At 47.1% G+C, this 23,872-nt stretch overlaps 1 protein-coding gene across 7 annotated transcripts; it reads left to right on the plus strand.

The window, feature by feature from the left end:
• The first annotated feature begins 144 nt into the window (after positions 1–144).
• On the plus strand, positions 145–23,872 carry UBE3B (ubiquitin protein ligase E3B). Of its 7 annotated transcripts, XR_008579514.1 has the most exons (31): positions 286–441; positions 761–863; positions 949–1,031; positions 1,561–1,730; positions 1,823–1,943; positions 3,287–3,346; positions 3,742–3,846; positions 3,946–4,042; positions 4,551–4,636; positions 5,343–5,425; positions 6,386–6,491; positions 7,149–7,269; positions 7,907–8,084; positions 8,491–8,660; positions 9,359–9,526; positions 10,330–10,501; positions 11,265–11,383; positions 12,026–12,140; positions 12,541–12,640; positions 13,203–13,322; positions 13,667–13,843; positions 13,932–14,042; positions 14,582–14,719; positions 15,127–15,192; positions 17,573–17,631; positions 19,255–19,437; positions 19,854–19,965; positions 20,352–20,444; positions 20,912–21,643; positions 22,407–22,528; positions 22,655–23,872. XR_008579514.1 is itself a non-coding variant. In XM_054844344.1 (29 exons), the coding sequence occupies exons 4-29, from the start codon at positions 1,570–1,572 to the stop codon at positions 21,101–21,103; spliced, it is 3,213 nt and encodes a 1,070-aa protein (XP_054700319.1). In that variant the 5' UTR covers positions 145–272; positions 761–863; positions 949–1,031; positions 1,561–1,569; the 3' UTR covers positions 21,104–23,872. The 7 variants fall into 7 exon arrangements, 4 of the variants coding, with proteins under 4 accessions (XP_054700319.1, XP_054700318.1, XP_054700321.1 ...); XR_008579512.1 differs by having other exon boundaries at positions 20,912–22,528; XR_008579513.1 differs by having other exon boundaries at positions 22,407–23,872.

Below are 23,872 nucleotides of genomic sequence, written 5' to 3' on the forward strand. Positions count from 1 at the left end.
CGTCACTTCCGCCACCGCCCGAGTGCGCAACCAAACCCTTCCGATGTTCGGCTCGACTTCCCCGGGCTGTGCCGCGCCGCGCCGCGCTGCGCTGCGCTCCCGCCTCCCGGGCCCGGCCCAACCTGACCTACTCGGTAGCGGCGAGACCCAGAGACCGCTGCTGTCTCTGCGCTGAGCAGAGCGGAGCCGGTGGACGAGCGAGCGAGCGAGAGAGAGGGCGGAACGGCAGTGGCAGTGCGGGTTGCCGGCCGGACCCGGAGCACGGACACGGCGTACGAGGCGGGGACTACCGGGCGAGGGGGCTGCGGGCTTCGGCCTCGCGGGCGACGGAGCTGCCCCGGGGCCGCCCGGCCCGGCCCGGCCCGGCCCGGCCTCTGTCGGCGGTGTGGGCAGTGGTGGGGCGAGGTCCTGGGCGGCTGCGGGTCGGGGGGCGGCTGCGGGGTAGGTGCCTGGTGGCCCGGCGGGGTGGGCTGCGCGGCAGGCGCTTTGGGCCCGGAGGGGCTGCGGAGGCTGAGGGATGGGGCTGAGGGGCTGAGGGAGGCGCTGCTGGCTGCTTTGGTACTGGCTTGGGCAAGTCCCGAAGCGTTGGAGCCCAGTTCTGGGGCTGTGGGGGTGGCTCGTGGGTCCTGTCCCTGCTCTGGTGAAGTGGGAAACGTTCGCTGTGGGGTGGCAGCTGCCCAGGTCTCACCAGGGCCCTGGCACGCTTGAGGCTGGCCTTCGCTTTTGTCACACATCGAATTGTTTCTTCCCCGCTTTGAAGTGTGAGGAGCTACCTGTGCCAGTGATCACAACTGAGCGGTGGTGCTTCTTCTCCTCTCCTGAAGCTTTTCTGACTTAACGTTGTCTTGAGGGTGCAGTGAGAGGTAAGTCTGGTCAAAAGGACTTAGAACTGCAAAGGTTTAGACTAAATCCCCAAATCATGTGCAGGTAATGTGCTTATCTGTGCAGGAGCTGCCTGAAGCCTGTGGATGAGGATCATGTTTGTGTATAAATGATTATCGTACACTTCTTTTGAAGAAGTAAGCCTTCAGGTGAGTTTGTTGTCAAGTATTTATAAAGCTCTTGTTGACTCTGTGCATTTTGTCTTGTTGAGTGGCAATAAATTAGCTTCCCTTGTGCCCTTTCCTCCTATCCTTGCCAGTAGAATTGTTTTTATATGTTATCTGTAAACAAGAAAATGAGAATAACTAAGACTGGAAAGGGGAGTTGGGAGTACAAGGGGGGGAACACAATGACAGCACACTGATATTTATTATAATTTTTTTTGCTTTTAAAATCTACTTGCCTGCATTAGGTTGTGGGCTTTGCTGGACCGATTCTGATATCGGTGTTTGTGTGTTCTTACGCAATCCCATTGGCAAGTAACTTTGACTTTGCCTAGGCGCTTTGTTCTATGCTGTTGGGTATTCCCTTCCCCTACTTAAATGGTGGATGTGGGTAGTCTGTTCAGAAGTAATGCAAAGAATTACCCTTGCCTGTGTATTTTGTCCACTCTGCTGCTAGTTTGCCAGGTGTTTGCTGCGATGATTCTTTGTTTTCCTTAAATTTACGTTTCGGTAGGTTATAAAAATGTTCAGTGCGAGCCAGTCCTCCAAAGCCCAGTTCCTTGACAAAGCACGCCAGGCTCGGGAGGAGCGGAGGGAGCTGAAGGAGAGGGAGCGTGCCGCAGTCCAGGTCCAAGCTTTGATCAGGAGATTTCTCTGTCGATGCCGCCTGCAGAGGGAGATAAGGTGTGTGAAATTCTACCTTCCGAACTTTGCTCTTATTTGGAGAGGTGTGCTTGATTTTTAACCACTGATGCTCATTCTTCCCACTTTCCTAGGAGAGAAGTGGAGGATTTCTTTGGGGCAAACGAATCTGGCTCAAGTAAAAGAAGTGCTCTTTCTGTCTTCAGAATTGCTAGGAAATTACTGTTTGTATTTAATCAGAAAGAGGACAAAGAGGTAAGGTTGCTACTCTGACATGCTTTTCCTCTTTTGAGGACGTATTTTTAACATGTTCAATATGTATAGTTATCTAGTGATCACTTAGGCTCCTGCAATATATTTTGGCTTCAGAAATGTGATCTCTGTCTCCTAGTCCTTCTTGGAGAGGTCTGCCTGTAGGCATGAAATAGAAGAACCCTTGAATTTTTTAGTAGCGGTTCTGTATTCAGGGCATACTTTAATGAATATTTTTCCTGGTGACCGTGCCAAGTTCGGTAACTGAGCAGTGCCGTATGGGTTTGTGAGCTGCATCGGTTCCCCTGACAGGTATGTTATGGTAAGCTCACAGAGAGCTGTCCTGTGCCGGCTGTTTGTATTGCAACTGCTTTTCTGGCTGTGCCCGGAGTTTGTGGTTTCAGAGTGAAGCCCTTTTCTGTAGTGTCTATTAATTGATGATATTTGCCCCAGGAAACTGTGAGGGCTAATTATAAGAAAAACAATTGGAAAATGAAAGGCTGTATTTAAATTACAGCAGCAAAGGTGACTTTTTTTCTTTTAATCTCTGTTCCATCAAACTCCTCTTCTGTTGATGATGGCGCAAGTACTGCAAATACAGTTTTCTCTATTTACAGCATCAAAACAACATGTGTATATTCCGTACGATTTTTTTAAGTGCCTGGCATCCATTTGAAGTTCTGCGTTACAGTAACTGGGTGCATTGCTGAAACATGTCTGTTGTACCTCCTCTTCTCCTTCCCCTTCCAGCAGCAAGTCAGTCCCTTGCTGGGCCGAGGACTAGACTGTGCTCGTTTCCACTCTGTTTCTGGACATGGCTCACAGTTAGGACAACCACAGCAGCCAATTCTGTAGCTCAGAATGGCTTTATAACTTGCAAGCATGTGGCAAATGGAAAACGCTGGACTGAAATAATGATTAAGGAGTTCTGGATGTGATTGCCAGGTTCTGCTGTGAGCCATGATGGTCGGGAGTTTGGAACACGCTGCTGCACTGGCTAGCATTAAGCTCTTCTAGCCGAACCCCGACAGGAAGATGCTTTTCCTGGCTTCAGCCTGTGCTGTTGAGGGAGATGATTTAGCAGGGAAGGCCGAGAAATTCCTCCTATTGATGAGCACTGTGTTCAAGGAGGGAACTCCTTCGCATAGCTCTCTCATGACGTGCAGGTGTGCTCTTGGGGAAGGGGCCACCGGCACTGTCTGTAAGGAATACGTTTGGCACGTTTGTTGTTTTGATATGGAGGTATCTTGCTCCCTCTGCCGAGTTGTTCCTAGTGCTTTTCCAGAATAGCCCTTCCTGTAACTAGAACTGATGCCAACTTTTTTTTCTCTCATTTCTTTCCCCAGAGATTTGAAAAGCTGTGCCGTTGTATTCTTAATAGTATGGATGCTGAGAATGAGCCCAAGGTCAGCAGAATGGTTTTTTGTTTGGGGGTGGGAGGGTTGTTTGGGGTTTGTTTTTTTTTTTAATTCTATGTGTGGGGATTTAGGTTGGTGATGCTTGAATTTTTAGCTTTCAAAAGCCCCTGAACACTGCTGAGATTCCGTGGTGAAAGTTTGGACAAGTTATTATAGTGTTCCTCTGATATTTTTACTCTGGATACAGCTATAGGAGTTAAAGGGCAATTTCTGTGGTGAGTGGTATGCTTTGACCAGTGAATTCTGGGGAGATAAATAACTTGGTTCCCCTGCTGGGTTCAGCAGGGCACTGAGATCGTTTTGTTACAGAGCTTCTTGGTAATGTGTTCTGCCGATCTGCAGCGCAAAAATCACTGCTCCCATTTGTATCCTGCCTTCCTCAGGTGTGGTACGTGTCACTGGCACTCTCCAAGGATCTTACGCTCTTATGGATCAAACAGATCAAAGACATTTTGTGGTTTTGCTGTGAATTTCTCAAGCAGCTTAAGGTAAATATTTTCTTTGTGTTTTGTCTCCCTGTGTTTAACAGTTCTGTAGTGTGGCACAGAGCTAATTTGATTTCTTCACATTGGTGTTTGTTATCGCAGCCTGACATCTTACAAGACTCCAGACTGGTCAATTTGCACCTCACAATGCTTGTCACCTTCACGGACACTTCTACGTGGAAAATCCTTCGGGGAAAAGGTTGGTGCATCCAATTCAATACTTTAAGCCACTGATTTGGGATTTGCTATTAAAATCTACTGAATGCTGTTTCTGCACCTTGTCTTCTCCCCATGCCTACCACAAAGATTCGTTATGCTGCTGTGCTTGCACAAAGCACAGACTGGGCAGCAAGGATTCCCTTGAGATTAGACAGGTCATTTCCCTTAGATCTGCAAGAGTTAAAATGTTTTTATAATGGTCCAAAATCTCACACACAAGAAGCGTTCAGAGGATAATGGAATGTACTTTTAGCTCTGGGGTTTTCTAGGAAATACACATAGTAAAGGTAGACAAGTGTCATGAGGACATGAGACTGTTGTACCTTAAACGAGACTTGATGTGAAATGCTGCTAAAATGGTGGTTTTGCATATAATGGCAAGGACTTTGGGCAAGAGAGGCTTATGAATTGACAGACAGGTTTGTAGTGTGTAAGGAAGAGTGGAGGTGTGATGCTGTTTTAGTAACGTCAGTGTTTTAACCCGGAAGGTGAAACCCTGAGGCCTGCCATGAATCACATCTGTGCAAACATCATGGGACATCTAAATCAGAAGGGATTTTATTCTGTGCTGCAGGTCAGTCTCGGGCTGATAGTTATGTCTTCTCTTTACTCAAAACAAGTCCCAGTCCACGCTGTGGTCCTTGTTCTGAAGAAGCTTGTGTGATCTCTGTGGTGGTGTGTCAGGGAGAAGCTGATTGTGGACCACTGGTGATTTGTGGTCATGTTTTTCTTCAAAGCAGTAAAGCAGAGGCTTCCCAGTTGAGACCAAATACACCATCTCCTTTTTGTCCCTACTGCTGAATCTAAATCCTATTTAATCACCTCATAATGAGATGGACAGGAAGCAGTCTTGAATATTTTTCCAAACTTTGCTGCCGCCATGTTGTATGGATTTGGTTTGTTTACTGTTCTGTTGGGGAAAGGATCCAATGTAATTTTTCTTAATCTTTTAAATGAGAATTCTGTTACCAAGCAGCTATGAGCCTTGCCTGTTAATTTTAAAAGGCCTGGGAACTGTCTGAGTACAGGTTGTAAAGGAATAGGTACTGTAGAGTGTCTGATTTGACTGCAGTTTCTCTGTTACGCCTTTAGTAACCTGAAGCCCTTCTAGTTCTGCCAAATGACTTGAAGTAACTGGTTTTTAGGTTTCTTTGGTAGTGTTCTCTTTCTCTGCTCTGAAAATATAATGTTTTTCAGGAGTAGTCATAATCTCTTTCTGAGTACTGCAGGGGATTTTGTATTTTGTTTGTTTTGTGGTTGTGTTTGTTTTTTAATTCCAGATTTTGCTAACTAACGGCTTGGCAAGATCCAGACCTTCCTTGTCCAAAGGCTCTTTAACTGCCATCTTCTCTCTTGCATTGCGGTAAGGCAGCCAGAGCTGCTTGGGGCGATACGCAGCTACAGTTGTCTTTAATTGTGTTTTTGAAGACTTCTCATTCTGCCAGTCTTTATGCCATTGAGAATATCACCATGATGAAAGAAGCTGCTTTAGGCAGATAGCTCGCTTTCCTGTCATCCTTTTCCAGATCAAAATGCTCTTAAGTCAGTAAATAGTGTTAGTAGGAGCCTAGACTTTGGAGTGCAATTCCAGTTTAGAGTACAGCATCTGTATGTCTTCCTGTTGAACTGTCAGAAGAGGTTGGAGTCCTCTAGGTAAGTGTGGTTGTGCCTCTTCGTGACGAACTGCTGATGCAGATGTACCTGTTGCTCAGTTTGCAGGGGCAAAGTTTGTCCCTGAAACAAGAGCTGGCTGCAGGTCTTTCTAATGATTCAGTCTGTTTTCTTTAAAAATGGAAAAGTATGATCTTACCACGACCTCTTGTCTCCTCACTTTGGAAATCTGCAGCCAGTATCGAGCATTCTTTTAAGACTTCAATGGTTAATTGTGTGCCACTTCCCTTCTGTAGCTGTCACTGCTGGGATGATGAGGTTGTGATGTTTGGTAGAGTAGCAGTGCATGGCCTTGAATGTGTCACTTCACTTCTTCCTAAGGAAAATGACTGTTCAATTACTGACTTCATGGTAGTGAGGAGAGAAGGGGAACTTAGGAGATGAACCACAGAACACTTGCAGTGCTCTGGGTGGTATGAATGTGCTGTGTAAAAAATACTTTTGGCTGTGAACTCTTTGGCTTATATTCCTTTGAGTCATGAGCTATTTCGTGAACTTGCTACGATAACAAAAGTGTAAGCAAATGTTCTTTTTCCAGTGATGCTTCTTGATGAGGGTAGAATCAGCTTCCAGTTCTGAACGGCTCAGTTAAAGGCTGCGCCTTGCTTTGCTGGGGCAAGTTACTTGCACTGAAGTATTTTTCTCTCTGTAGCCCTGTGGTTGCTGCGCAGTTTTCAGACAATCTGTTGAGGTCGTTTCTGATACATGTCATGTCTGTGCCTGCTATAATGACTCATCTTGCTACTCTAACACCTGAGGTAAGTGGGTGATGTAATAGTACCAAAAATCCACTGAGTATCACAAAAGGCCACTTGTTATTCCATTTTATCAGCTCTTGGAACAAAGCTTTGGCATTTCTCTCTTTGCCAGTTTCAACTCTCTGTGGTGGAAGCACTTGATCCTTACACCCTCCAGATATTCTGGGTTTCTAATACCACTGAAGTTATTAATGCCAGTGGGATGATGGGCTGAACTGCCCTAAAATTAAAAGATAGATAGGTAGATAAATAAATAAAAATAAATGCAACTTGAATTTTTGCATGTCCTTATTCTTCCATTTCTGTAACCAAAGACAGAGCCATAGCAAAAATCAGTCTGTTGCATGGCAAAGGATCTGTGATGGTAACTAGTAGGCTGTCCAATAGTCTAATTTAATTTGACCACTCCTCTGTGTAGCTTGGTGCAGCTGGGCAAGTTTTGTGTCAAACGGTTGCGAAGGTCTGTCTGCAACTAGAACATGGCCTGTTCACCTGCAAGGTGTTTTATTTCCTAGACCATGTCAAACACCTGCTCTCTTCAAGTGCAGCTGCTTTATTCGGAAAGAAAAGACAATCCGAATTGCTGAAGGCAGATTAGGTGTGGTTGTTCTGTGTGGCGCTTCTCAGCCTCACTGGCAGTTAAATTCTGTCTTTCAGCGTCTGGCAGTAATAGAATCTCATGATCTTTTCCACAAGTTCATCCTGTTTTTAAGTCGTGAAGCACAATGCCGAGATGTCTGCGTGTGCCTAGAAGGAAGTCACACTCTCTGTTTGTTGGGTAAGCACCTGTAACACTTCCTTTGTTTTTTACGGTGCTTAGAAGGGAGTCTTGAGTCAAATCTTCATTCTCCATGGGTCAGAGCTGCCTCCAACTCATCATTTTTTGTCCTTATTTAGATGATTTCTAATTAATTGAGATTTATTCGAGGATATTGCAAACATGGTTTAAAGCCCTTGCAAATGGCGGAAGGGTCAAAGACGACTTGTGTGTATGTCATCATACCTAAACTATGAAGTATTATCTCTACTAGCTTTTCTCTTGGACTCTGAGAAGGTCTTGCAGTTTAGCAGACTTGACCCCTAAATAGATGTGCTACTGAAATACTCAAGTTCACATTTCTGTAAAAGTAACAAGAATAGTTGGAACTCTGGAATAACTGTGGATCGTCTGTAGCTTATAGTACTTTGTAGAAGGTGTAGGTGGGATACAGATGAGAAGGTGGCCAAAGTGACATGCCACCTTAGTGGTTGCTGTGTGCTGGAAATGGCTTTGCTGCAGGGTAGCCTCTGACAGTCATTCTTCAGAAATGCTCTCCTGGACTTGAAAAGGGGTGTCAGTTCGTTTAGTCTGTTATGTCTATAACCGCTGTCCTGCAGCATCTCTTTAAGCCTCGCTGTGCTGGTCATTCCGCCAGGTAATCTCGTGTACTTGGGCTCCTTGAATGATAAAGTTCTTGAGGAGGAGACGGCTCATTTTGTGGGTGTGCTCATTCACATGCTCTCCTACTGCCAGAAGTACGTTTCACAAAAGAAATCCAACCTCACCCACTGGCATCCTGTTCTGGGCTGGTTTTCACAGACTGTGGATTATGGGTAAGCGAGGAGGACCTTACCACGATAGATGATTAAGCCTCTCTCTTTATTTTCTTCCTTTTTTTGTGTTTTAATGCTGCAATGTGTTTTATGTTTGGAGGTGAACAGCGTGACCCTATTCAGAATAACTTCTCAGATATTTCAGGTTATATCCACACAATATAAACTGCTGCATTCATGTACAGACTATTACATGAGGAAATTAATTTAGTATAGGTAGACTGGTAAACAGTGGCCATACTGGTACACTCGACACAGGACCTGTATATCAGCTCTTCCTGTGAGGACCATGCGTAGGGTGGGTGCAAACTCCATTTTGGCTATGAGCTAAATGTATCGAAGTATCACTGTCTGGTGGTTTTTTTTTCCAGCCTGCCTTCTAACATGTCTCTGACTTGTCTTTTAGATTGAATGAGTCCATGCCTCTGCTGACAAAGCAACTGCAGCATCTCTGGGGAGTTCATATGATCCGCATCCTCTTCAGTGATGTGCTCAGCAAGAAATTGCTGGAGAATCAGGAAATAGCTCAGCTGCCAACACAGCCAGTTTCCCCTCAGAACAGCCTTCCTATGAAGAGTCAGTCCGGAGGGTTGCTTTGTTTTGTGTCTCTGTGTGTGTGTGTCCACGTGTCTTTCTCTCTCCCAGACTCGCAGGGCTTTGGCTTTTCCACTTATGCTAAAAGCTTTGAGTAATTACTTGCAGCTGCTGCTGCTGCTTAGGTGGGGGTATGTTCTCTCCTATTTGTAATTTCTGCTCAGAATGCCTCTGTGACCTGGGGCAAGTCTCTTTCTTTGGTGCTGTGAAAATATTTGCTTATTTTAGCAGGTTTTTTCATTGTTTCTCGAGTAGCTGAAGTGCTTACTGCATAACTTAGTACTTCCAAGGCAAGATGGGAGGCCAGCTTCCCAGGTGAAAAGCAAGATGAAGCTGGCTCGTGGATCTGTGATGCGTGGTGATTCTGCAGAAGAGTATTGGGAATGAGACAGCTGTATTCTAGCTGCTGCCCATAGCACTAGATCCTGTGGTCATTAGTTCCTGCGGTTCTGATGGGATTTTAAGCTCTAGAGTAGTGCCCCCACTGAAGTGTTCTGCCTTGCTCGCAGCTGTACAGCGTTCTGCCAGAAAAGTCCACCGAAAGCTACTGTCTGTGGAGTGACTTAGTCTGCTTAAAATCCTCTTTATGGCATGGCTGCCAAGTGGCTGAGAATAAGAAATGGTTTGGAATAGCACGTCTGTCTCCTGAGCCACTGTCTCCTGTGCTTCTCTATCACCAGATCTTTTCAAGAGAGCTTTCCAGAAGTCTGCGTCTGTCCGCAACATTCTCAAGCCTGTTGGGGGCAAGCGAGTGGACTCAGCAGAAGTGCAGAAGGTGTGCAGTATCTGTGTCCTGTACCAAACCACACTCACGACACTAACGCAGATCCGGCTGCAGATACTCACAGGTCAGGGCACATCTGGGCTTTTCAAATGTGGAGGAAAAATAGATTTTTCTTATTAAATTCTGTTGACTTGTTGGTAGTTTTATTACTGACAACAGTTTATTGACTGGCTGGGTGGAAGGCTTGTTCCATCCTGAATCATACATCTGATCAATAACATTCATCACTTCTTTATCAACCATTAACTCTCCAGAATACAAATTGAAGCAAGTTTTCCTATAATGAAACCTTGCTTACTCCATATCAAACTTAAGACTGAGTCAGTGTTTTCGAGAAGCCTAGCAATATTAATCTTTATGTGGTGGAAACACTGAATGCTTTCATACATCTTAAGAACAAATTACCTGTCTAGGGGATGGATGGAGGAGGAGATAAGCACTGTTTTGGTCTAGTGGCTAGAGCAGAGGAATGAGTCCAGGGCCTTAGATGCTTTGTGGCTATAGTGGTGACCACAGGTACAACCCCATTCTTTGTGTTCCCATTTCTGAGATGGCTGCAATGGTAATTGGGTCACAGGAATGAATTCTTTCCTAAAGTTGCAAAATAATTAACGGGAAAGGGCTTTGGATGTGCAAACAATTAATGCCTTGATAGAAGCTTTTTTTTCTGCTTTCCTCTTGATTGTCCCTCTCCTGTTAATGCAGACAGGCTTGGGAGCCAAATGTGATGTTTAGGTTCCCTTCAAGTAAAGTGTTGCTTTGCAAAAGGATCTTTCAGCTCCAAGTCACGTTCGTCTCTTTGAGCCTGCATGAACAAGCAGGCAGAACAAGCTTTACTGAGCGTGCTTTTTATTTTTCTATTGCTAGGCCTCACTTACCTGGATGATCTGTTGCCCAAATTATGGGCTTTTATCTGTGAGCTGGGCCCACAGGGCGGGTTAAAACTCTTCTTGGAGTGCTTGAGTAATGATACGGAGGAATCCAAGAGGCTGCTGGCCATGTTGATGCTCTTCTGTGACTGCTCCCGCCACCTTATCACGTAGGTAGCAAGGAGATGGTGCTCCCTAGATTTGTAATGTGAAGCTCTTGTGTTCCTTAAGTTTCAAGAAGAATAGTTAAGGTATTGCTGCCTTTGCATAAAGGTAACGAGGCAGAGTAAAGCAGCAAGCTTTTCAGATAGAGTCCTGAGAATTAAACGACTTTCCCCCTCAGCCACGTGCTGCTTCAGGACCATACAGCTGGCTGAACTGGTGACAAAATACTGCAGCACTGGCTAGGGAGAGGAAGAAATGTTTCTTCTGTTGCTTATGGGCAACAGTTCTGTCAGTCCAAAGCAAACGCTTTGATGAGCCCAGATAAGCTTTGAGGAGCAATGTTATAACGCTGCTGCAAGAAAGCTCCCCAGCTTACGTGCTTCTGTTTACAACTCCTTTGCTGTCTCATTCATAGACTTCACAACACAAAGGATAGGAGAGGCGTTGGAAAATAGCCTTTGCTGATCAGTAGAGAGAGTTTTCTTAGCTTGAATGATGAAAAGGTTTCCTTGGGGATGAGTGCATAGGTCCTTTTAACTATGAAATACTGACTTTGTTTGTATCTTGGACCTTTCATGCTGTCTTCTGTTAGGATCAGATATTGATCAAAATCAATAAATAAAGTTTAGTTGTTTATGACTTTAGATCCTCATGGGTGTCACTTGTCATAGAAATAAGAGCTGCTGCTAAAAGATAATGTGCCTTTATGAAAATTTCAAAAGGGAACAAAACTTACACGTGCATTTGCATTTGTGTTTTCTCTGATAGGATTCTTGATGACATAGAAGTCTATGAAGAGCAGATTTCATTCAAACTGGAAGAGCTTGTTACCATCTCGTCTTTTCTGAATTCCTTTGTATTTAAGATGATCTGGGATGGAATTGTAGGTAAGCATTTTTAATAGCTTGACTTAAGGTTACTATTAGAACAACAAATGGCATTAATTTTGGAATTTGAAGCTTCTGCTAATTATTACTTTGCACACAAAAAGATACTGTGTTGTGTGGCATGAGAATATGTCCCAATGTTTTGGTGTCCAGATGCCACTATCGTGCTTGACACCAAATACAGTGCGCTTTTTCTGTTTCCAGTAAGGATTTGTGTAACAGGCATGATGGGCATGTTGGTTTTTGCCAGAGACTAAGTATGGCATGACTGGGCCGTGTATTGGACAAGAACGTGTTTTGACAAGCAGAGCAGTCTTGCTAGGCTCTCCGTAGGTATCTAGTGTTGATCTATATGCTGGTGTAACTTGGGTGCAGCTCAATTCCGGCAATTAGGTGAGATAGTCCATTTCTGTTGTGATGCTCACTTGGAGCTGGCTGAGATGGCTTCAATGTGACTGCAGGTTTTTTCACTTTGATCAAAGGAGAGAGGCACAAAGTCTCTCCCTTCCCTCTGAAGGCAGTGGAGGTTAGGAGAAATACAACTGTCCTCTCTTAGCATGGGGCAGATGATCACCATGTTGCTCTTGGCCACTCCTGTTACCTAGGGTGCCTGGACATTGCTGCTTTGTTCCTTTTGTTCAGAGAACGCCAGAGGGGAGACCCTGGAGCTGTTTCATTCTGTCCATGGCTGGCTCATGGTCTTGTACGAAAGGGACTGCCGCAGGCGTTTTGCTCCTGAGGATCACTGGTTACGCAAGTAAGTGTCCAGCTGAAGGCACGGATTGTGTGCAGCTGTGTGTCCCACTGCACCAGCTCCCCTGCGGTGGCTGGTTTGGGGTCCCTTAGTTTAAATGGAGTGCTTCTCGTTCTACCTGATCAAGGTCAGAACTGCTCCCTGTGTTTGCATTTAAGGATGCCCCTCCTGTTGTGCTTCTCTTCTGTGGTGTAAGGATTAGCTGCTGCTCAGGGAGGGCGATGCTTCGAAAACTGACTCAGCACCTAACAGCTTGAGTGTCTCTCGCCTTCTTAGATGTGCACACCTAAGCACTTAAGTCATCTTTGAAATCAGTACAGGTTTCCTCTCTCTCCTACCCCCAGCTATTTACCACACCTGGGCATTTCTCAGGGATCTCTGAATCTGTGCCTTTCTTTGTAAGGGACCTCAAACCCAGCGTGCTCTTCCAGGAGCTGGACAAGGACAAGAAACGAGCCCAGCTGCTTCTGCAGTACATCCCGCACGTCATTCCCCACAAGAACGTGAGTGGGACAGGGGCAGAGGATGGAGGCTGAAAAGCCAGTGATGTGGGTGGCCTGGGGTGGAAGGGACATGCGCCTTGAGCATTTTGTGATGTGGAGCTTGTGACTGAAGTGCCAGTTCAACAAACGTCTTCTCCTTCCCCCCCACTCTCCCCAATATATTTCCTCTAAACTGTCTTCATTTCTGTTGTTGAGAGCGAGCTTATTTGTGTGGGCAGCTGCATAGAGTCAGCCAGCAGTGCATGATGTGGCTTTGGAGAAAGCCTTACGCAGAAAGCAGAGTAGCAAATCTACAGAGATGACAGATTTTTTCATACGGTGATAGGAACAGTGCTTTTGTTTTCAGTATTGTCAGTACCCTGTCCCTCCCAAAGCAGGGTTTCAAGGATTCCTCTGCCCCACTGGGGAACAAGGAGGCAGATCCCACTATTTCTAGTGAGTAGGTGGCTGTGTTCCTACTAGAGCTAGTTCTGGGCGTGTGTCAGGGAGCATCTGAAAGCCCTGTTGCACTGGAGGATGAGGATCCTTCTGGATGAAGACTTGCATTTGTTTTCTCTCTAAGAGGGTGCTGCTTTTCCGAAACATGGTTACAAAGGAGAAGGAGAAGCTTGGGCTGGTTGAAACCAGCTCTGCATCACCTCACGTCACACACATCACTATCCGCCGTTCACGTATGCTGGAGGTGAGTGGCCTGGCTTGCAGGAGCAAACCAATGAGACAGTAACTTGGCCTGACAAGAATGTGGGGTGTGAATACGCTTTTACCTTCTCTGTGGGTGCTGAGGGACCCCGTGCCAGTTCTGTCTGCTTTTGTATGAAGTGATGTTACAGGAAAATGCTGTACCTTAGTTCAGCTCAGGCTGCTACAAACCTGGATTTTTCACTAGGAAAAATGCAGGTATTTTTGAACACAAAACTCAATGACAAATGCAGGTTTCTGTGGTGTATCTGTCTCCGCTGCATGTCTGCGTGGGTGTTCCACATGCCTCCCTGTGTGATTGTCCTCTGGCTCTTCTGGTCTGTGTAGGATGGATATGAACAGCTACGGCAGCTTTCCCAGAATGCCATGAAGGGAGTGATCAGAGTGAAGTTTGTGAATGATCTGGGTGTTGATGAGGCTGGTATTGATCAAGATGGTGTCTTCAAAGAGTTTCTGGAAGAGATAATAAAGAAGGTGTTTGACCCCGCGCTCAACTTGTTCAAGGTATGGCGTGGGGCTGCGGATGCTGGCTGTGATGACCCGCTGCAGAGAGAAACAGACTGGCTCACTGTGCTGTTATCCCTCTGTGCAGACAACCAGTGGTGACGAGAGGCTGTATCCATCCCCGACATCCTACATTCATGAGAACTACCTACAGCTCTTTGAGTTTGTGGGGAAGATGCTTGGGAAGGCTGTATATGAGGTGAGCCAGAAGTACCACATTAAGGTATTGTTCCTGTCAGTATAGTGCTGCTCAGATGAAGAGGTGAATTTGAAACAATGACTTGGATAAAGATACTGATGGTGGAGCAGTCTGGCACTTCTTCAGGCATGTATCAGAAATAATTTTAGAGGTGAAACCTGGGACATACCTGGATTACTCTGCTGGGGACACTAGCTGGAATAGTCTGTTATTTTGATGTTACACCTTACAAGCACCCGTTTCTGGATACCTTACTTAAAGGGACATGTGGCTAAAAGGAGGATGGAGACAGAATGATGCTCTCCATGTGAGGCAGTTCTTTTAAAGGAAACATGGAGTCCCCCTGTTGCCTTTTTGCACCTGCTGCACTAATTAATGGATTTTAAGATGATGTGGGTTTCTTAGCTGATTTCCATGTCTTACATCTTTGCGCTTGTTCCACAACAGACGATCAGCCTGCAGGCCTCGTAGGGAACCAGAGATGTTGCACATAGCAAGTATGCGGCATGACCTTACCTATGCTTTCTTCTTGTCTGTAGGGAATAGTTGTGGATGTGCCATTTGCTTCCTTCTTCTTGAGTCAGCTCCTTGGGCACCACCACAGTGTCTTCTACAGCTCTGTGGATGAACTTCCCTCCTTGGACTCTGAGTTCTATAAAAATCTCACCTCAATTAAGGTTTGAGCATTACTTTTCCTGTTGTTCAACTCCTTATCACTGGCTGCTGCTAGAAATACTAGAATTGCAAATGCCTTTGGGGTACTGATCATCTTTAAAAACACTCTGGAATTAATTGGTGATTCTGAAGCAGGATGGCAGGTGGCTGTCCTGTGTTTTTACTGGGGCGAGCAGGGATGAGAAAGGAGTCTGAAGGTATAAACCTGGCACTGGCTATTGGGAAATCCTGAGTTTTAGCCTCAGCTCTTGTGTGGTCTCCCCATAACCTAGAGCAACTCTTGGATTTGTTATGCTTTGGTGCCTCATGCTTGTGGGGTCAGTTAGCAGAAGAGTAATACAAAAATGCAGAGCTGCTGTTTCTGTTGCTAAACGCTGACCTTCTTTCCCTTTCTCTGTTGTTCCTCTAGCGTTATGATGGTGATATCAGTGACTTGGGCTTAACGCTGTCCTATGATGAAGATGTGATGGGTCAGGTAGGTTTTTATTCAACGTCTGTGTTGGACCTTATCTCTACTTTGTTCCAAACACTGTATTCATGCTAGGTGGTGATGAGCAGAACTCTGGGCACTCAGAGTCCGCAGCCCTGGCCCAGGCAGTCCCTGTTTCTCCTGGTTAGATCCTAGCTGCTCCGCATGGGAGTGTCTCCCTTACTGCTGTGGCTGATGGTACCGGGAAGAGCCTTTGAAGCACTGAGAGGGATCCTGAGGATTGTTGCCCGCTGCTGTGGGAAAGCCTGTGGTGCCGGAAGTGGCAGATTGTGAATATAAGCAGTTGGCAGCAAACTAGGTTTGACTCCTGAGCAGAGGTGTCCTGGCTTTTATTAGTGTCCTTAGAGCAGAGAAATACACCTGCAGCCTGACTTACCAGCAGAAGACAGCTATTATTCTCTGCTGAGCTTTCTGAGACCTTGAGTGTCTAAAAGTCAGGCAGTCTGTCCAAGCTGATGCTACACAGAGTGCTTTTTACTCTGGTACTTGTGTTTCTGGGTATGTCCAGTGGATGATCTGTGTGGCTCATCTGAACAAGAATCCCGAGGGGACTGACTGGTAAGCAACATTGTGTTTGATTGTGGTTAGGGCTTAGCTCTGCTCTCCTTTTACAAAAAAAATGCCTGTGCTGAAAGGCTGGCTCAACTTCAAAGGTTCTCTGAACTCAGCTGTAGGATTCTGTGACTTCATTCAATTTTTAGCTGTAGGCAGAGAACAGCTTTCTCCACAAAAAAGGTTGCCCTCTGACCCTTAATTTTTCTACTGCCAGAGTTTTTTCCTTCCTAGTTGAAAAACATTGGTTTGTGCTTTCCCTGCATAACTGGTCTTCCCCTCTTTTCAAAAGAAGAATCTGTGTGAGTAGGGAGGAATTCCTTTTCTTCAAACATACCATTTCTGTCAGAGAAACTTAAAGTATGTCAGGAGGTCTCTTGGCCTTGAGAAGAAAAGGCTGTTTGTCCCTTACGAGGGTTGCCCTTGAGCCCTGGGTTCTGTGATGCTGTGTGTGCATAGCTGGAAAATATGGACAGATTATATAGAAATGCCTTCTCTGTCTGTGCATGCTGCTGTTGCTGCAAATTCTGTGGGGAGACCCCAGCTAGCGCGAAGCACTGTTAGCCGTGCACAGAGCTTGGAAACCACCAAGTCGTGGAGTGTTTATCTGGGGCAGCTTGTCCTTGGGAGCTTTGCATGCTGCAGTTTCTTGTTCCTAAGCTGGCTGGTTTGGACCTAGCTTGTATATATCTGATGGCAGCGATAGCAGTGTAAATGCACCTGCAAAGCTGCGAGGGTGAATGGGAAGACGGCTAAGCACCGATACGGCCCTGCTCCACACGAGTGAGAGGTTGTGTCTGCTGCACAGTGGGCTGAACACCTTGCTGCTGCCTCAGGATTGCTCAGATTTCAACTTTGAGGTTTTTTCCACTTGAAAAATAAAGGTAGGAAACAGCATATGAGAGCCCAGCAGTGAGACATTGAAGGCTGCAGCACTCAAAACTTCAAAATAAACCAGGGCAGCCCGCTTTCCCTTGTCCTTTGGCCATGCTGAAGCAGCCAGGTGGGGTAACCCTGTGGTTTCTGAATGAACTTGTGTGTCCCTGCTAGGTACAGCTCTGGGTACAGGGGAGCTGAGCTCATTCCCTGCGCTGGGCTCCCTTCTGACCTTGGAAGTCACCTGGAACTGAAGCACAGAGGCCACTGTAATATGTAAATAATGACTTTCTGCCTCATAGCATCAGTGCAAAGATGAGTCACGACTCCGTTGCTGTAGCAAGCACCCAGGGGGTCCCCACTGCTCTCTCTGAGCGGTGCTGTTGGCTGAGCACCAGGACCTGGCCTGGCAGGGCAGGAAGGCGATACCACCCAGCTGTCTCGCTTTCTGAGCGCCCTCCACTTCGTGCCTCGAGTGCCCAGCTTGAGGGACGGTGAACGCCAGGGACCTCTGTCACTCAGGTGGCCCCAGGCGAGACCTGTGGAGCAGATAGCTTTGGATTGTGCTGTTAGACTGAGCTATGCAAAGGCTCCGAGCTTGCTCAGCCTCTGGATTCTGGGATTGTGACAGTCCCCCAGGGCTCTTTGAATTGATTTGTGTGCGGTTCAGCAGTGATGGATCAGGCTAGAGAGGAGGCTCCCTCGAAGAAGGGCTGTCTCCACTGGTGGGAGAGTCGGAGTTGCCTACTGTTCAATTACTATGTTAATAGTTGAGTGAAACTGGTTCAAGGCAGAAGCAGGATTATTACTTGAATTTTAAATCCTACTGTTTTATTGTAAAAATAAATGTTTTATGGGGAGGTAACAGCTTAGCATGGCATTTCTTTCCATTGTGGTTCCAGGCAGTAATTAGCAATACAATCGTTTCTTCCCTCAGCTTGTTTGCCATGAACTTGTTCCTGGAGGGAAGACCATTCCCGTTACCAATGAAAATAAGTAAGTACAGCAATTAGATTTTTAAGGTCACCACTGCAAAATACTTTATTCTAGTTCCTTGGGCTTGCATCTGGAATGAATTGAGATAGATTGGAGTAGAAGGAGCACATAAATATCTTAATAGAATTTACTGGTTACAGTTCATCGGCAGAAATTGTATTAAATTCGATTTGCAAAATAAAAATTGACAATTTACTTCTTGAAACAGCGCTTCTGAGGTCAAAGGCACACAGTCTGTGAGATTCTGCAGGATTTAATGATGGTGATAGATACAGACAGATGGATTCAAAGCAATTCAGGCACACAGTCGTGAACATAGAGGGCACAGATGCTCAAAGACACCTTGGAGCAGACAGATCTTCTCAGAATGATAACATGTGGCAGTTGTATAAAGCACTGTTCTTCAGAAGAGACAGTGGTGAATTCAAATGTAGTCGACAGTCGTACTTTAGACACAGGAAATCAGAGGAGACACCGAGCCCTGTAGCTATTTTCACAGATAACCGGCTTTTAGATAGTTATCGTAAATGTCAACTCCGGAGCCTGAAAACCAAACCCACCTTTTTGTTCCCTTCTTTTTTTTTTTTTTTTCTTCTCTGTACCCTTCAGTGATCATAAAAGCAGGATAAAATATCTGTTAAGCAGATGTGTGTTTGAACTGGTAATCTGGGGGTTGTTCTCTTTAACAGCTTTAAAGCTGGATCCTACCTGAGGATTTGTCTTTGTTAGTTGTGCTTTGCAATCTGATGTTCCCAGTCTTTTCCCTTCTTGAGCTCTGACCAGGCAGTTTGCGTTTGAAAGGATCTTGTCAGAAGTCAGCTCAGGGAGAAAGTTGAAAGTCCTGTATGTTACCGTATTCGCTTACAGCAGGAACTTTGAAGCTTTTGTGCAGATGTGCACACAGATTGGTAGTTGGGAGGGAGCAGGAGAAGCATTGTAAGTGGAAGCAATCTAGAAACAGTTCTGTCTGTTAAAGGCAAGTGAGGTTACCAAGCTGAAAACCCAGTCCATGTGATTGTGGTGGTGTCTGCCTAGGAGCTGATGAAGAAGAATCAGTGAGCTCAGTTATTTTAACTGTTGGTGAGAAGAAGAAGCAGCCTGATGGTGCCTCCCTCTAATAAACAGTGCACCTCTTCTGTACTCCTGGGATGAAGGTGGAAATCTCCTAAGTGTTTGGTTTTGGTGTGTTGATTCTCTAGCCATGGGTTTCAGTGCAGGTGGCATCAGAGCCCAGACAGTTGTTCTTCAAACCTGGAGAAGTGCCTGTGAGTGGGGATCTGATCCTTTAAAGAGGAGTTGGATGCATGCTCCCCCTGTGAGCTGCTGTCTGGCCAAGGTTGATCAAGTGATTTTTAGAGCCAGCTAGTCCCTGGGTTGGGAAGAAGCTCTAAGAAATGAGCAGACAGTCCCAGTGGTGAGTGGGGGGGCAAAGTCTGGGCAGAAGAACAGCTCTTTCTGCTTAAATAAAGAGCAGGGCCCTGGAGGGGAAAGTATAATGCATCTCCAGGCAGTGCTAGTCCTTTTGGGCTGGAGAGACGGGTCAGCAACCTTGTTCCTGCAGCGGCGAGGTGGGTATCCCTGGCTGCTCCAGTTCCCTCACTGCCACCTTCCCTGTCACACCAGGATCAGCTACATCCATCTCATGGCTCACTTCCGGATGCACACGCAAATCAAGAATCAGACAGCAGCGCTCATCAGTGGATTCAGGTCGATCATTAAGCCTGAATGGATTCGTATGTTTTCTGCACCAGAGTTGCAGCGGCTGATCTCCGGCGACAACGCTGAGATTGACCTCGAGGACTTGAAGTAAGTGAGCAGCTTGGTCTGCTGGTCTTCTCGCACAGCAAACCAAGCCATTTTATTACGGAGCTATTTGGAGGTTTGCAGGAGACTGACTCTTTCACAACTTTCTGCTCCTCCTAATTGAAATTTGAAGAGCAGACAGAAACAAATAGAGCTGAAGAGCATGTTCCTTAAAGCTAATTTAGACAAAGTACTAATGAATGGGAAAGGTCCTTTCTTCCACTGGCTCCTGAGAGCAGAATTTCTCTCTGTCCTTCCCTTTTCTCTGATCAAGTGCCCAGTAAGCATTGGTGGGGGCTCAATGTCTGCTGTAGCAGTGAACCCTGACTTGTGGCAGGTATTGATCCTTCCAGCACTTGGCAGCTGTGATCCTCCTGCTGCGGTGGGACACAGGCCTGTCACAACCTTTCTGTCCGCAGAAAACACACGGTGTACTATGGGGGCTTCCATGGGAGTCACCGGGTCATTATCTGGCTGTGGGACATCCTGGCCAACGACTTCAGCCCTGAGGAGAGAGCCATGTTTCTCAAGGTAAATGCAGTCATCTCAGCCTAACCTGCCGTTTGGGGTGGTTGGGCCAGTGCTGTTCTCCTCCCGTTACTGGGGTGCTTTCTGCACCAATAGGAGTGTCAGAACGCTCAACACCTTAAAATCAACATCCTGCTCCCCTGCAGAGGGGCAGCCATGGAAGCAGAGTTCCTATAAATGCTCTTGTGCCAAACTATTTATTTTGGTCTTGTGAATAGCCCTGTTTTCAAAGGCGAGCAGAGCTGCGCGCTAAAGCTCAGCAGTATCGTACTGTGGGGTGCTCAAATGCCGGGCCAAGCAGCCGCCTGCAGCGACTGCGTTAGCCACATGTCTGTTATAGCCAGGCTGCTCTTGCTGCTGCCGTCTTTCACTGTCCGTCACTTTTTCAGTTTGTTACCAGCTGCTCCAGGCCTCCGCTTTTGGGCTTTGCCTACCTCAAGCCTCCTTTTTCCATCCGCTGCGTGGAAGTCTCTGATGATCAGGTAGGCACCCTGCTTGCTCATCTCTCACGCATTCCCTGCCCAGTTTCTGGCAGGGAATCCTTCCCTGCCCAGCTTCCTCATCTCTGCCTGACCCAGAAACTCTAAGACGTAAAGATACAACCTTGCACTAATAGGATGCATGTGGCTGCACCTACCTCCTCCCACACGCAGCAGCTCTTGGGCTCTTTCTGCCTATCTCCATGGTTGTGTTTTCTCCTCGGGACCTCCCTGTGCCTCTAATCCTGTCCCCCCGTACACCCCGCGACGGGACCCTGCATTTGTAACAGCAGTTGTAGTTACAAGAGAAGCTCCTTTCTAGGTGTTGTGAGGGACAGGACTTTGAGGTTTGACTCCCTGTTCCCAGCAGACAGGTTCTGTGTTAGCACCTCTGCCCTGTGTATAGGCACCTTGCTTGGAAGGAGCGCGGCAGGGAAGTGCAAGGGTGATGCGTTTCTGCCCTGTTCCAGGACACCGGTGACACGCTGGGCAGCGTGCTACGGGGCTTCTTCACAATCCGCAAGAAAGAGCCAGGCGGGCGTCTCCCAACCTCCTCTACGTGTTTCAACCTCCTCAAGCTTCCCAACTACAGCAAGAAGAGCATCCTGCGGGAGAAGCTGCGCTATGCCATCAGCATGAACACTGGCTTCGAGCTGTCCTAGTTGCCATGGCCCTGGACTCAGCCGTAGGGGCTCTCAGAGCTGCTGACTGCTGCTGGAGGTGGAGGCCTTCACGCGCAGAGGGTGGATCGGCTCCGCAGGAGCTGACTGCTCACTCGCGGGCCAGAGAGATGCAGCTGATAATAGAGGTTTACAGGGAAGAGCTTCTGGGCTAGACAAGGCTGGCTCTTCTTGGGCACTGCTCCAGGATGAAGGAGGTGATGGGCCTGACCCAATACACTTCACTTGACACCCACGTAAATCGTCTTTAAAAGCAAACCCCGGGGGAGCGTAAAAGGAACATTAAAAGTGCCAGTCAGATTAGTGACCGTAATACCCCCTAGCAGGCTGTGCAGTCTGGGCAGCTGCTGCTGTGGGAGTGTTTCTTTTTCCTTTCCCAGGAGATGGTCCAGTTTCTTACTGGGTGGAAGTCGGTCTGTGGGAAGCTGCACAAAAGCAGAAACACGACAGAGCCCACAAGGAGACAAGCACGAGGCTGCAGCGTTGGATGTGCCGCAGATGGGCACTGTTTACTCAGGACAGGTACTGTGCGGGAGTTCCTGATGCCCTTGCTCTGTGCAAGGCCCTTGCGTTTGTCTCGGAGAACGAACCACTGGCCCAGACTTGAGGAGCAGCGGGTTAAACGCAAGCAGATGGACCCCGCCGTTCTCAGGAAGGTTTCAGAGTGCTGTAGGTTAAGAGCTCAAGCAGCAGGCGTGGGGGTCAGTGTGCTGAGCCAGCTGTGCCTCTGCCAAGCTCTTGCCAGGGCCTGTGCTTTGGACGAAAGGGTGTGTTGTCTGAATTAGCTCAGGAGTGGAAAAAGTTTAATTTTATTTCGTTTCCAGAGGACAGGAGCTGGCACACAGCTCAGGCAGCCCTTGCTCCGCACACAGTGCTCCAGGGGGGCAGGTGCCCCCTGTGCTCTCTGGAAGGGGAGTGTGATGAGCTGCCAAGAGCCCTCCAGAAACCTCTGCTGGCAAAATTCCTCTTACTTGGGTAGAAGTTTCACTTTCTTTGCAGGCCCTTTTGTTAGGGAGATGCGCTGTTGCGAACCAGGGCTTGGCCTCTGCGTAACAGCCACGTTTGCTTCGTTGCCAAACTATTTATTTTGGTCGCTTTTTCTCTTTCTGACCTTATTTTTAACAGTTGATGTTTGCCTGTAGCAGGCAGCTTTTTCAGGTTGTTCTGAAAGGCAGGGTGTGAGGGGGGGGGGGCGGTGCACGCGTGTGTGTGTGTTGGGAAGGTGTGGACCCTTCCTCTTATTTCTTACGAAGTCCAGAGCCTGATTTGTAAAGTGTCTCTGCAGCTTCCCAGCCTTGGTGCCTCGTGCCGCTGCGAGTCCTGCCCCGGCCCGGGCCAGGCGAGGAGAGACTGCCGTCTCCTGGGCTGCTCTGCCCTTGCTGGGTTTCTGGCACAAAGGAAAGCCATGTACGTTCTCCTGTTCAGGACAGGATTAAAAACCAGTCACCTCCCCTTCCCCTGTTGCTGCTCACTAATAAAACAAGCTCCCACAGAGGCTGCTAGTATCTCCCCTGGTCTTCCTTTCCCCTCCAGACCTTCCTGTGGCACTGGTGGCCCTCACCCTGCGCTCTGGCCCCTCTGCACCCCGTGGGCAGTTGGCTCGGAGCCTTGCTGCACGAGTGGGCTCGCAGCAGCCGCTGCGTGCGGGGCTGCCGTACCGTGCCTCGCCCTCTGGCTTGCGTTGGTCCATCTTGCGGGGGTTCACGTCCCCAGGTGTGCTCGGCGTAGCACAGGTCTCTGCACAGAGAAGGCTCCCCGCACTCCTTGGAAGACCCTCTTAACCACCATACGTTGCGCATTTCAAACAGCCCAGAAAATACTTGGCACCCCAACCAAGAGTATAGAGATGGCCTTTGCTTCATCTCTCTTCTGTCTTGCTTCAGCTGGTTTTCAGAGAAGTAACCCTTTTTTTAGAACCAGTGCCTGGAAATGCATCTGGAAAGCAACGTCGGGATGCTGTTTCTGTGTCAACTCGGTTAATATTAAACAGGAGTGATCGGAAGTGTTTGTGAGGACAGGAACGTCTGCATTCAGAGGATTCAAGATACTGGACTGTGAGTCCAGGGAAATTAAAGATGATAGTAAATTTCTTTTTAAAATTTTTTTTAATTTTATTTTTACATAGAGCATTTCAGCATTAACCAGTTGTTGACCGTGTAGTTGAGAGGTTTCAGCACTGTCTTGTACCGATCTTAGTTTAAAGTATCACACAAGATCTCTCTTTTTTCTTCTAGGGAAATGCAGTGTCTAAGTAGAGCACAATGATTGTTCAATGAAGTGAGTTGTTGAACGCAGTGAAATAAAATCTTTGCTCCTCTTTTTTCCTTCATTCCTCAGGAGTACAATTCCTAGAAAAAAATCTTAATGCAGACTTAGCTAGATCCCTCCAAACCCGGAAATATTGCACTACGAGACACTACGTCAGATTTTCTAGCTAGCTTATAAAACATGGTTGTCTAGTAAACGCCCTGGTGGCTGTGCGCACAACAGCAATATTTCTTTTCAGTAGCTGATTTCTGTATGACTGGGAGGCTTTAATACATTTTTACCTAAGCAGAAGGCTACGAATGCGTATCGGTCCCTGCCTGCATCGCTGTACTCTGCGCGGGCGTTGTTTCTAGGGCAGGGGTGGTTTTGCCACAGGAGATTAATGACTATTTTTTCTATAGAACACTTGCTGCTGTGGGAGACCTTGGTTACATCCCTTGTATCAGAAATGCAGGGAAGAGAAAAATAAACGTGGTGTAAGAC

This window comes from Grus americana, chromosome 16 (assembly GCF_028858705.1).
Source record: "Grus americana isolate bGruAme1 chromosome 16, bGruAme1.mat, whole genome shotgun sequence".
Lineage (NCBI taxonomy): Eukaryota > Metazoa > Chordata > Aves > Gruiformes > Gruidae > Grus > Grus americana.